At 37.0% G+C, this 13,331-nt stretch overlaps 2 protein-coding genes across 6 annotated transcripts in view; both read right to left on the bottom strand.

The window, feature by feature from the left end:
• Positions 1–358: 358 nt before the first annotated feature.
• LOC139152342 (histone H4) lies at positions 359–699 on the bottom strand. Its single transcript, XM_070725479.1, has one exon. The coding sequence runs from the start codon at positions 697–699 to the stop codon at positions 388–390; it is 312 nt and encodes a 103-aa protein (XP_070581580.1). The 3' UTR covers positions 359–387.
• An 8,000-nt stretch (positions 700–8,699) lies between these two features.
• Positions 8,700–13,331, bottom strand: part of LOC139151098 (TBC1 domain family member 16-like) — a 42,328-nt gene continuing 37,696 nt past the window's right edge. For all 5 annotated transcript variants that reach the window (XM_070723636.1, XM_070723640.1, XM_070723638.1 and 2 more), the window contains 4 exons: positions 12,092–12,186; positions 11,189–11,339; positions 10,630–10,707; positions 8,700–10,234 (listed from right to left, as the gene is read on the bottom strand). In XM_070723636.1, the coding sequence (XP_070579737.1) occupies positions 10,016–10,234; positions 10,630–10,707; positions 11,189–11,339; positions 12,092–12,186 (543 nt within the window). In that variant the 3' untranslated portion in view covers positions 8,700–10,015. The remainder of the gene's footprint in view (positions 10,235–10,629; positions 10,708–11,188; positions 11,340–12,091; positions 12,187–13,331) is intronic.

Genomic DNA, 13,331 nt, shown 5'->3' with positions numbered 1-13,331 from the left:
CCCCTCCCAAGATCTAATGGTCCGTCCCTTATGTCATTTACGTATATTGAAACTTTGAATATCGTTTTGGTGGTTGAAAAATCAGAACCCCTTCACGATGCTGACGCAAAAATGACGTAAAAAACCGCAAATACCCGGATGACCCGCGGTCGAGAATAGAAATTTTTTATTAAAATCCCGAAAATTGACTAAAAATGCAATTCTTTAAACTCTAGTAGTTGCGGTCAGCAAAACAATGTTGGCACAAAAAAATTAATAAACTTGTAGCTTTTACCAAACAAATTGGTACGGTCGATTATAAACATTCTTATCCAGGAACGGTAGCTCTCTTTTTGGAGGAAGTGGTGGCCCTTAAAAGGGCCGTTTGATTTTGAGTTTGTGATTTATTCAACCGCCGAAGCCATACAGAGTACGACCCTGGCGTTTCAGAGCGTAGACAACATCCATGGCAGTGACTGTCTTACGCTTGGCGTGCTCGGTGTACGTAACTGCATCACGGATTACGTTCTCCAGGAAAACTTTCAGCACACCACGGGTTTCTTCGTAGATTAGGCCAGAGATACGCTTGACACCACCACGGCGGGCCAGACGACGGATAGCCGGTTTGGTTATACCTTGGATGTTATCACGAAGAACTTTACGATGACGCTTCGCGCCTCCTTTTCCGAGACCTTTGCCGCCCTTTCCTCGGCCAGACATGCTAATTCGTTGAGGTTCCTTCGTATATCGATAGATAGATACACTGATATAGTTGACAAAAGAGGAACGAACGCGTATTTATATACTGTGCCTGTGAACGTAAAAGTAAACTACAAAGCAAACAATGTTTCCGTATTGTTGCACACCGATTGGCTGGGGAAATTAGCCAATCGAATAAGAGCCATACAGTGTTGAAAATCTTCCCGCTGATCCGCTTTTTGCATCAAGCTCGCACGTACTGACAAGTTGAAGTTTGTACTATATTTGACCCGGTACCACGAGATGAACAGAGGACGTGCTAGGTGGTGGTCTACATACCAAGTTTTATTTGATTTGACGGAACAGTTTTTCCGTTTTCAACGTTTTTTTCCCGCATTCATCGTTTGGCCAATATATATTATTTATACACATTTTTTCAGACGGCCAGCATGCATGTCAATTTTTTTTTTTCAAAGTACATGTAAATACACGGTCCGCACGTGTACGCCCGTGGAATGTCCTTGAAACTTTGAAGTCTTGGAAAAGTCCCGGAAAGTCATGGAAAAATCCTTGAGTCCCGTAAAAGTCCTTGAAAATAGATAATCCCCCCACCCCACCCCAAGCTAAAATGTTCGACCCCCTGCAGAAATCTTGTAAGGGACGGACCATTAGATCTTGGGAGGGGGGTGGTCAAAAACAGAAAAAAAAAATTTCAGAGCAGAAAGTTAGGAAAAAAAATCTTCAAACTAGTTTGCAAAATAAAAAAAAAATAAATAAGAAGACAAAGGCGTAAAAAAAAAAATCTGCAAAAGTCTTTAAAATTTAAAATTTGTTTAGATTTTACCGACAGTAAGCAACTTTCTGTATTTTTAATACATCCTCCTGGCACATTTTTAATTTAATTTATACATTTAGAGTGACTGTATCCTTTATACTGGAAGTTGTGATTATCTTATCTTTTCAGGACTTTTGTATTCTGATCACTTGAAAATTATGAAATTATAGAGCCTATTTTCTACTTGTTTCCTGCGTACAAACCAAGCAGGTACACTAGGTAAAACATTGAAACTATGGTATGATTGTCAAGACAGAAAGTTGTATTTGCCTTTTAAGATCAAGGTAAACAGATGCAGGCCACATCAGTTTCATTTTTTTCACAGCATTTTATTACAATGATGAATGCAAGAATGGGTGAACAAGTAGAAACACGTCAATAATGATAAAACAACATATCAAGTAATTATGTATTATTTTGCTTTTAAAAAGGCATTTTCAATTCTTTTTTCTCAAAAAACAGCCTCAAAAAACAACAGCAACACATGTTTTAACATTCAACAATACACTACGTAGAATGCCATCTATCCAACAAATCCCAACACAAAAACACATAAAAGGGTTGAACTTAGAAAGTTTCTCGATAGCAAATACTGAATAAATCTGCATGGTTAATCGTTTTTGTGTAGCAAATTTCAAAGAAATTGGACAAGCCCTTTCAGAGAATACAGATTTTTTGACCATGAATGGCATAAATTGCCAAAAAGACAAATATTGAAATTTCAACACATCTATACACATCCAATCAATTTGGACATGCTGCTACAGAGAAATAGATGTTTTGATCAAAAAAGGGCAACAATTGCTCTAAAAACACAAATATGCAAATTTCACTATATTATTTAGCTTATTTTAGCTTCTCAGCTTGTCAAAATCAATTGTAAATCATGAGATATGCATGATGTTTGGTGGGGTGAATGTAGGCATTTCACCACGCAGTAGAAAGGGAAGCCAGGAAACCAAAATAGTCAATTTTCAAAACTATAGGAAGCTACTGAGGAGCAAGAAGACCATGTTTCAGAGGAAGATGTGTAATCCGAAAAAAATGCTCCAAAAGTGCCACCAAATAACACCATTTTTATCTCTATTTTTCAAAAGCTCCAACAGCAGGAGGGGGGACACCCCCCCCTCCTGACCTCCCCCCGCAAAAATACTCCCCAAGTGCCACCAAATAACACCGTTTTAATCTCTATTTTTCAAAGGCTCCAACGGCAGGAGGGGGACACCCCCTCCTGACCACCCCACCCCCCCGCAAAAATACTCCCCAAGTGCCACCAAATAACACCATTTTAATCTCTATTTTTCAAAAGCTCCAACGGCAGGAGGGGGGACACCCCCTCCTGACCACCCCCCCCCCCCCCCGCAAAAATACTCCCCAAGTGCCACCAAATAACACCATTTTAATCTCTATTTTTCAAAAGCTCCAACAGCAGGAGGGGGGACACCCCCCTCCTGACCTCCCCCCGCAAAAATACTCCCCAAGTGCCACCAAATAACACCATTTTAATCTCTATTTTTCAAAAGCTCCAACAGCAGGAGGGGGACACCCCCTCCTGACCACCCCCGCAAAAATACTCCCCAAGTTCCACCAAATAACACCATTTTAATCTGTATTTTTCAAAAGCTCCAACAGCAGCAGGGGACACCCTCTCCTGACCTCTTCCCAGTGACGGCTTGCGCTTGTGCTTCGCACCACATGTTTGCCCTCTTTATCTTCAGACAGTGACGAACGAAAAAAAATTATAAATCTGAAAATTTACTCTGAAAAAAAAAAATTTGCACAGCTAATCTCAATTGGAAAAAAAAAATTTCAGAAATTTACAATAGTAAAAAAAAAATTTTCACAATTTCATTGTGACCACCCCCCCTCCAAGGTCTAATGGTCCATCCCTAAATGGTACTTCGACACCAACAATGTTCTGAATGAAACTAAAAAGGTGCTAAAACATTAAAATTTATCCACAATTCTGTCGGCAGCTCGTGTAATCAACGCTGAAAACCATGACATTTTGGTAGATGGATGAATGATTTCTATGGTCCATTCAGCAAGATAGGTGGCAGTTGTACTCAGAACCACATTACAAGGCTTTTGGCCTGCAATACCCTATACGTACATGAAGTAGCTTGTAGTAAAATTACCTGTGGTATGTGTACGTATGGAAAGGTTCTGTCGCATCATTTTAGATGTCCTTTTGGTATAATTTTAAGCACCACCTCCTAAAACACAGATGAGTAATAAACTTATCTGTGTTTTTGAGATTTTGTAGACAACTTCGTTAACTCGCTTGGGACTGTCAAAATTTTAAAAAAGTGCTGTTTTCTCTTGTGTTACTTCCTCCATCTTGGCAATTTTAAACCGAAGGCAAGGGTGGATCGACCACTGATAATTAAATGTGGCAGTGATGCATTGAAAAGGAGAAACTGCCATAAATTTTCCAACTTGCTTCTTTTGCATCAAAATATTCACAGGAGTATGTCTGCCATTCAACTACAAAATTATGCAGAAGGAAATGTAGATATACAGGATTCTGATCACCCATTCTGTAATAAAAATCTAAAATTTTTGGCCAGGCGAATGAGGAAGAACATAATTTGCCTCGCAGCAGGTCTTACAATGACAAGCAAACTCTTTAACATCCCACATCAGGCAAAATGAGGGGTAATTTTTCCAGTTCTGCTGGACAAACTTCCCATAGCAACCACGATGCACCACTCTAGCCCTACAAAGCAAGGACCCAGAAACTGGTTGCTTGAGATGAGCTTTAATTGGGAATATGTATATCGAGAAGGTAATGATGTATGGGGAAGAGGATTTTACTATAAAAGCTGCTAGAGTTATTTATAAAAAAATGACAGAATAAAGGGAAACAAAAAATTCATCCATCCTTTAAGGGGTGGTTTGGACAAGAAGTTCAGAAATTTGTATCTTTGCCATAACCCACACACAATTGGACTGTATGGCCTCAAATGGTTACCAGAAAGCTTTGAACTTTAACTCATGATCAGGTCTGACTCATGAAAATGAAATTTACCTCCTCTCAGCCGGCACAAAGTCAGCAAAAAATCAGGGTAATTGAATATTACTCATATTCAAAAATTCAAACGCAATGAGATTTTGTTAACTACCCTTTATGTACATTTTTTAATTATCTGCATACAATCCCTTTACACTTTTTCTGACGACTAACCCTAAACAACATGGCAGATTCAACAGGTGTGAGGTTTCATCTAATCAGAACACACCAATGTGAACACACACCCACACACAGACATACAGACACACACAGGTACCGTAGCTATCTTAACAAACACAAGACAATTTTCTTTTAAACATTTGTAGTCTACTCTTTAATTGTTTCCAAAGACATTTTTGACAATTCTTTAATAAATTAAGTACACAACATGCAACGAAAACGGTACATGTATTCTACATGCTTCGGCAAAGCTAATGCACCTTTCTTGTCAAATTCATGGGCGCAGAAAGTGAATGTCAATGAACAGAAAACAGTTCCAAGTGTATTTGCTGGAATTCTATGCAATCCTGTGCAGATCTATACTTTTTTAACCTTTTCCTCCTAAATATTCTGTAAAAAGGTCCACAATCACCATTTACAACAATGGGTTTGGCCAAACCATGGTGATGAAAGGGTGAGTTGGGTCTCAGACTTGCTCACGCCTGTCAGCATCGAACTTTTCTCCGTGGAAACCTCAAATGTACAATTTCTGCCTTTCTCAGGACATTTCTTGTCTTTGTGATTAAAAGTCAGCCCTCTGTCAATTCAGTGGTGATATTTACTGCTTGGCAGGACAGCATAATAATTATGAAATTTAACTGGCAAAGATGAAACTTCCTTGCTGACATGAAAAACTTGAACATTAACTCTTTCAAGCTAACAATACACAATCCTGCATTTTCTCTGTAAAATTTTAAACACAGCTTTCCACACAAATTTTGCATCAAATATCTTCAACTGGTACCCTGGTTCTAATATACTGGCAAAAACATTAATAACTTTAGCACCCACTGGCAATAATTTATAAAAACTACAGCAAAAAAACAACTGGCAATCTACCACTTATAGCTGGCAAAACCATATATGCCCAATTCCAGTAATATTGCACATAACATCCTTTTGAAACTGTCGCTGGGCTTGAGCTTGCTTGCCACACTCAACTGGTATTGATCTAAATGTCTCCTGTAATATTAAAATGCAAACAAATCAGGATTTTGTTATAATTTCTACAAACAAACCTTACATATGGCTGCACTTGATTTATGCCAACAAAATGCACAAAACATGGCTACCCTATGTGATTTACTGAAAGGACAAAAGCATTATACATCATCAAAACAACAATGAATAGCTTGGTAGATTTTAATGCCATCCCTCCAATTACAAGGTACCCAAGTCGTACAATTTTTCTCTGTGTAGGTATAGCCAATTAAAAGAATTAAACTTTTACTAGACTTATACAACATAAGGATTGCAGTATTTGAACAGTTCTTAGTTTTGTTTTCTGTTTGGAACAAACAAAAGTCAAATGACTGCAGAGAACATAGCCTACTATTGAAATTATTCCTTAGAAATTACATGAAGTATGAAAAAAGTTTTCATCCTTTTGTTTCTCTCATATCAATAAATAATATCAGTGCAGTGACACATTTTTCTTTAAACTGGAGATAGTAAAAATAAAAATGATCTAATAACATGAATTCTATATGTAATTTCATGGATTTCTACCCTGCAAAATCAAAGGTTAGATTGGACAAATGGCAAAGAAAACATTCTTTTCATCCAAATGTGTCTCTGTAAAGGTCCATTTCTGATACGGAAAACAAAGAGCTTGTAACAATATTTAGGTAGTGTGGAGGGGAAAATTGTTGATAAATATTCTGAACTGAAGTATGATTAGTAATTTCAACTATGAAGAAAAAGAATTCAGAAATTATAACTGCCAGCACCAAATGAAAATTAGTAATCAGCATAAGATATGGTATTCATCTGTGCAATAACCCAAATATACAAATCAAATCCAATCCAATTATCAGAAAAGGTAAATGAAAAATCGGTACCATGATATTCAAAGCATTTGTTCAAAACATTTTCAGAAAGATACATAGAAACATGGCAAATATCGAAATTAACTTTTTTCCCTGGAAGTCCACATGGGCTACCATTTTCTGAAGTTGGTAGTCCAGTGACAATGGCTGGTAGCCCATGCATATTTTAGTTTAGGGATTTTTTTCAAGAGACGAAAAAGCTATTTTTCAACTTGAAGATTCTGCCCGTAAAGTGAATTTGTTAGTCATTTGATGTGAATACTTGCTCACCTTTATTACCCAAAGGAAACTGGTATAATTGACGACAGTACACTAAAAAGTTTGGTGACCTATCATTGTATTGACAACCCGTTTCATTCTCAGAGTTGTATGTCAAGTTTGATAGTCATCATAGCAATGACCATCACCTTCTCAGCAGGGCTAAAATCAGACAACGGGCTTTCTGTAATAGGGAGGAATTTGTGATTGATACATTTTGATCAACAGAATGCAATGAGAATACGTTTTCATTGGCCATCATTTTCTCATCCTGTCATCCAAGTACATCAGTTGAGATATTGAAACTTTGTTGCAAAGTTCCATCGCGAGGTCGTCTTTGTAATTTGCAAAACAAAGTCATAGCCTGGCCTTACTGTGTCCAGCTGGGTTTGACTGCATTTAGCTCGTCCAAAAGTGAAAGAGCTGACATGGCACACCAAGTACTGACTTTATTTCATGTCCCAGGCTTTGGTAGTCCATGTGGGCTACCATTTCATGGACTTTGGTAGCCCCAGGCAAAAGTTGGTAGTCTGTGGACGCGGGACTACCGCTAATTTCGAGCCCTGATAGAAACATGGCAAATATTGCAAAATACATTTTCATAAAGTTGAAAACATGCACATTAACAATAATATTATATTGTCTTTTGTGATTCAAATGAGATAAAAGCTATAAATATTATCAATGTGCATTGAAATAAACTGTGAAGTCAAGTAGCAAAACGCTCTGAATATAAGCCCTGACACAAGAGGGCGCCATTGCTCGGATTGATAGGTTGGTTCCACAGCTATACTGTTAGTATGTTTTCAAAATGGATGCCAAGCTTCAGCTGCCAGGAATACTGGTAGGTAAAATACAGATTGAAATTACTGGTGTTACATGTATATAAGCAGCATCTCTTTTCCCTATATGACTGGGATCAACATTATAGTCAGGATGAGGAAACGTAAAGGCTTAGTCACCCTTTTCGGCAAGTTATATATCGGCAATAGTACAATTTACATGTCAACTTGTTCACCCCAAGTGTTGCTATGAATAGATAAAAGTTTTACTTTATTGCAAGATGTAAAATATGCCAGAGTGGTAAATTGATTCAGTGTAAGATATAAGATGTACAAATGAAAGTTTGAAGGATGTTTCATCAAGTTCTATGATTGGTCCTGTTTGTGTGAGTCCTTGCATTATGCCTGAGGATAATAAACGTTTAAGATGTACGATATTGACAGTCAGTGTGTATGTGGCAAATGTATCCACTGGTAGCACTACTACTGCAGAACTTTGTCATTGTTTCAATTGGACTCACAATGGCTGAATAATGACTTGAACAACAAAGGGTATATGCTCTAACAGTGACAAAGGTTCCACGAATCCTTATGAACAAGACAAATAATTATAGCAGTCATGGGGAAGTACAGTTAATTAATGTTTGTACCTGTCTGGTGGACTAAAGACAACTGAATTGTGCAAATTAAGGTCTGATAGACAGAAAAAAAGTAATTCTCAGCCAATATATACCCTTGATTTGGTCAAAGTTTCTATCATTCACAACAATCAGAAAAGAAACTTGATTCCCCAGAATAAAATAAAAAACATACAAACAAACAATGAACTCTGGGCAGTGCAGAGTTCAAATCGTACAACACTCTTGAACAGTAATTCAATGTATTGAATAAATTTTACAACAGACAAACTCTAGTTTATAAACACTCACAAGATATCTCTCTATGTGTAACAATTGTAGACTGGTCCATCTTCCAATTTTCACTAGGACTGTTGACCACAAAATTATTCATATGGTAATACTCAATGAGAAGGCGTCTATGAATTATTCAAGAAGCCACACAACCATAATTTTTTTCATATTTTTGTAAATGCTCTCCACTGTTATATGACTTCCTAAAATTTTATCATCTTTCATTCTAAATGTACAATTACGCTATCTACAGAATTTTCCAATGTATATAATATCATATATATATCTCAAGTAAAATCTTCCCAGAAATTTGAACTCTATCTCTCTGCCAATAATATGAACAATCCATCATGGCTATTTTCTAAATTGTCCAGTTCTGGATCAAACCACAATGGAAGATTGACTATTGGAATACTATTGCTAAACCATTAAAATGCCTACTCCTGCCTGAATTTTTTCTCTTCCTATACATTTGAATTAGCACGTAGCACTCTTAACTTTTAAAGGTATACAGTCACCTGTAATCTAAATATGCCCATATATGGTCAAAGGGCTGTTCCTTGGTATTCAAATGCACATGTGAGGGCGCTGTTTTTAAAAAGCGGCCACCCGCTTAAAATCTGTGATTGGTTAGATTTTCTCTTTCCATGGTAACTGTAGCAAATTGGAACAGATGACAGTATACATTTAATGACAAAACGCCAAATTTTAAGCCTGTTTGGTTTGCCTCTGCACTAAAATCCTTTTCAACATTTATCTAACCGTGGCTGGCATTTTTATTTTCTTGTTAGTAAGTATGCTTAATGGCAGCTAGCATTTCTAAACAGTGTCATTTTTCATTCCTGGCTACAGAGTAAATTGGCTTTTTCTCTATTGTCAAGTACACAGCTATGGCTATCCACTACTACCTGTGTAGACTGCACTAGGACATTATTGCTGAGTTTCCTGATTGGCTCATACCTTGGTACAACAACCAATTAAAAGCTCTGTTTCAAATTACCATTGAGCTCCTTTCTGCAGTTTTCCTGTACATTACATCATGGCTAAGTCTGAACAAAACACAAATGACAAAATGCGGATTTCGCCAATTCCTACATCGTTTAGATTTCAATACATTATACTATCTGGGTATAATTTATGCAAGTTCATAGGTCACACAAAATTCTTGTCAGAAATACATGACATTGTGCCTCCAAATCTGAGAATACTTGAATATACAGCTGCTATCTTGTGGCTAGAACCTCTGTGATTTAGATATGTACTCCAAAGCTTATGCAGTAAGTTTTAGGGTATCATACCAAAACTAGGCTTCTAGACAATTAAGCTGTCTGGAGACATGTCTACACAAACAGTCTCCTAAATTTTATTTTTTTTAGTGAAAGATTTTACTTTCTATTTCTATACTATATACATTTTATTTCTCTGGCCTTGTTCTCAAATAATAAGGCTTCTCCTAAATCCCCACCCTCTTGTAAATAAATAGTTACGGATTACGAGACCGGTGACATCCTAATATGCAGGGATTTGTCATTCAGGTTTTCTTCGCTGTAGCTGTGGGGACATTTGAATCCCTCCTCGTGGTTTCCGATGCAGAAAGTCTCCGGGATGTGTCCGCTGTCCCACATGCCCGGCCCACACATCTCACACAAACCATCCAGCGTGCAGGGAATTCTGGGAAGCAGTCTGAATTGGTGAAGCAGTCCTCTGGCCTGTGAATGAAACAACAATATGAAATGATACATCCTTCAACCCTATCTATTCCATAATTTGGTTGGCTCCTATTGCCTACTATGGTTGATGCTGTATAACGGAGATGGACCAAGTTCTTTCAATACAACTTTGAAATGACATTCCACTTCGGAAGGATGTTTCAATAATAGTGATCGTCAGTACACAAACGTACGGGGCATCATGAATTACTGATTTCTGATAAGATATAGAGAAGCTACTTTCTTCGTTGGATTTGGGGTCCATTTTCCGAGAAATTTTGGAAGCATTCTAAAGAAACCATTGAGATGTCTACTTCCACTGAGCTTTAGTAAAACGATGTATCTTTGATCTATTTTACATCCAGAGGTGGGAAAATGAAATCATGGTTGCTTACCTTTCTGAGAATGACATCACCACTCATATGCATGGCTAAACTACTGAAGTGTAACAGCATCTCGTCTGAAGGAAGTTTCTGATGGAAAGAAAAAAAGATATGACAATTTGCAAATTTAAGACTTGTTTACTTCAACTCTTATACACTGTAACTGTTCTAGTAACTCAAAATACACAATTTAAAAGTGAGATATGTGATTTGTTGTTTCCAGTACTTAATATCTGAGTCTTTACGTTGAAAAGTTAAGCAGTAACGTTTTTCAAGAGTTTTTTTAGTGAGCAGTTATAACTGATAAAGCGCAACATCACATTGCAGTCTGCGGTAGCTGGTCAAGGACCAACAATGTACTCTCTCATTCCCTATTTCCATGACCAATATTTAGCGATTCAGCTACTTCATACTGTAGCACTTGGGTACCACATAAGGTAAATAGTGAAAGTTTCTGAGCACAAAGGTACTATTTATACATATATGGCAATAACTGTTCATCTTACTGATGATTTATTGATGAACATAGACCAGTGCTTGAAGATGTCCATATATGGTATTGTTTGCTTACCTGTTCCACTATGTCAGCACCATATATGGCAATGATGGCCACACAGATGAACAAATGGAAGTAGTCTGACTGGTAGTGTGCCCAGCAGGCTTCCCACATTCTCAGTGCGTCCGGTTCTGGAAACTCCCGTTTAAAACAAAGGAGTATCCACCTACAGGATGATCAAAAAAATTTAAAACTGAAATTACTGCCTAAGATTATGTCAAATCTCATTGCGTTTGGACACTGCTGAACCCTTTCATATTTTCTATGATGTATGTAATAACTCACGATTTTGATTTTAAAATTCATTACCAGTAGTCTATGCAAATGAGATATTTTTCTGTTCATCAAAGAATGACAATCTGTAAATGCCTAGTAAACTGACAACACCTCAGTTGCCAGGTTTTTGTCTCTCATACAGACATGTGCAATACAGAAACAGACACCAGGAAACTTTCAATGAAAAAATTTTTTGAATCAGATAGTTTCTAACACATGGCAAAAGCTATGTTCTATGTGTATCAGCAATTAAAGTGTCCATATAGAACAAATGAGATGTTTTGATACACAAGTCCAAAGTGATCACTATTAACAAGGAATGGACTGTAGAGGGCGCAATACTAAAGATCAAAAAGAACAATCGACTTGCTTCCAACTACGGTACTCTCAAGAGAAAACCATTAGTGTAAAGTTACATTTTCAACATTACTGAAAAAGTATAAGAGTTAAATTTTTCGTCAGGTAGTTTTTATATCTAACAAACTATAAAGATTAGATCCAAGAACATAATCAGCGTTAGAATAAAAGAAACTCTGAACCAAAAATGATTAACAAAGAATTTCTTTAATATTATAAAACAAACAGAGCTTGTAAGATTCCTGTACATGACATTTGATAACTGATATAATCTTTCCAACTCACCTATGACAGAATAACAATTCCATGGCATCCCCAAGATCCAATAAATGTTGCCAGAACTCAGGCAGAATCAGCTCTAACAGTGCTCTGAGGTAAGCCTGTGGGAGTTAAACATTAAAATCAGTCAATGCATGTTGTTTCTCAGAAAGCAATGCATTATTTAAGAGAATCATTGAAACTCTCGGTAGGATGGGTATTTTCTGTACTGCAAAGACCTTCATGAATAATGCAAGCTCACGTTTTTATTCTCAGAAGTCCTGGAATTCAGGGTTGATTTCATGATTAAAAATTATGCCTTGGGGATAAAATATCTGACTCATCTACTGCTTTGATTTCATTTGTCTATCTGCACTGAAGAGATTTTGTTGATAGAGATTTCAGCTGAGCATGGCAGAGTTTCCAAGAAAAAGATGAAACTGTTGGAGAAATACCATAATTTTTTGGCTTCAAATATTGTAGAGTGGAGCATATGTAGTGTTGTGGATGATCAATAAATTGAAAACTACATAGTGTCAATATTTACTATGTTTCCTATGCAGAATTACTTGTGTCAGGGGTCAGTATTCTAGACAATTTCTGCACAAGGGAAACCTGAAATACAAATTTTATACCTTGTGCATGCATGTTGATAAAACTCCAAGTAACATGATGACCCTGGTGTCTCCATTGACCATTCAGATACTCGCAAGTATTCATCAAGGTAGAATATTGCCCCTCAGGAAACAGATATTCAGACTCTCAATTTTTCTAGTACTTTTCCGGTTTACCACTTGTGGGGCTCATTTTAGAGCTCTTGGAGTAAGAAAAATTTTTGCCATCTTTGGTTTTTGAAAATCAAAAATTTATTTTTCCCAATTTAGTTAACAAAGGGATGGTGACCATTTTGAATATCAAATATTAGTGAATGTTTGGTAATTTGTTTCTGTAGTGCCAAACTTTGCACAGTAACCCTTGATTGTTATTCTTGATTTGGCAAGAGAATGGTTGAAAGTTTTATTGAGGAAAGTTTGAACAAAAAGTTTCAGTCTTTCACATTCGAGGCGTGTACTACCTTAACTGAAATATACCAGGGTATAGGAGAATACTCAGGTCTACATGAACGATGGTTTCCGAGTAATATCACCAACCTTTTTCCCTCCAAATTTATTTCAACTACATTATTCAAAGGGTGACTTTAATATTGGGGCTAATCATGGCAATGGATGTCTGACATAGCTGGTACCATAACCCTGTGTGCACTATC

This window comes from Ptychodera flava, chromosome 15 (genome assembly GCF_041260155.1).
Source record: "Ptychodera flava strain L36383 chromosome 15, AS_Pfla_20210202, whole genome shotgun sequence".
Lineage (NCBI taxonomy): Eukaryota > Metazoa > Hemichordata > Enteropneusta > Ptychoderidae > Ptychodera > Ptychodera flava.
This window is presented reverse-complemented; position numbering and strand designations above follow the sequence as displayed.

Coding starts and splice junctions, on each gene's coding strand:
- LOC139152342 (XM_070725479.1), bottom strand. CDS start 699: ATGTCTGGCCGAGGAAAGGGCGGCAAAGGTCTCGGAAAAGGAGGCGCG.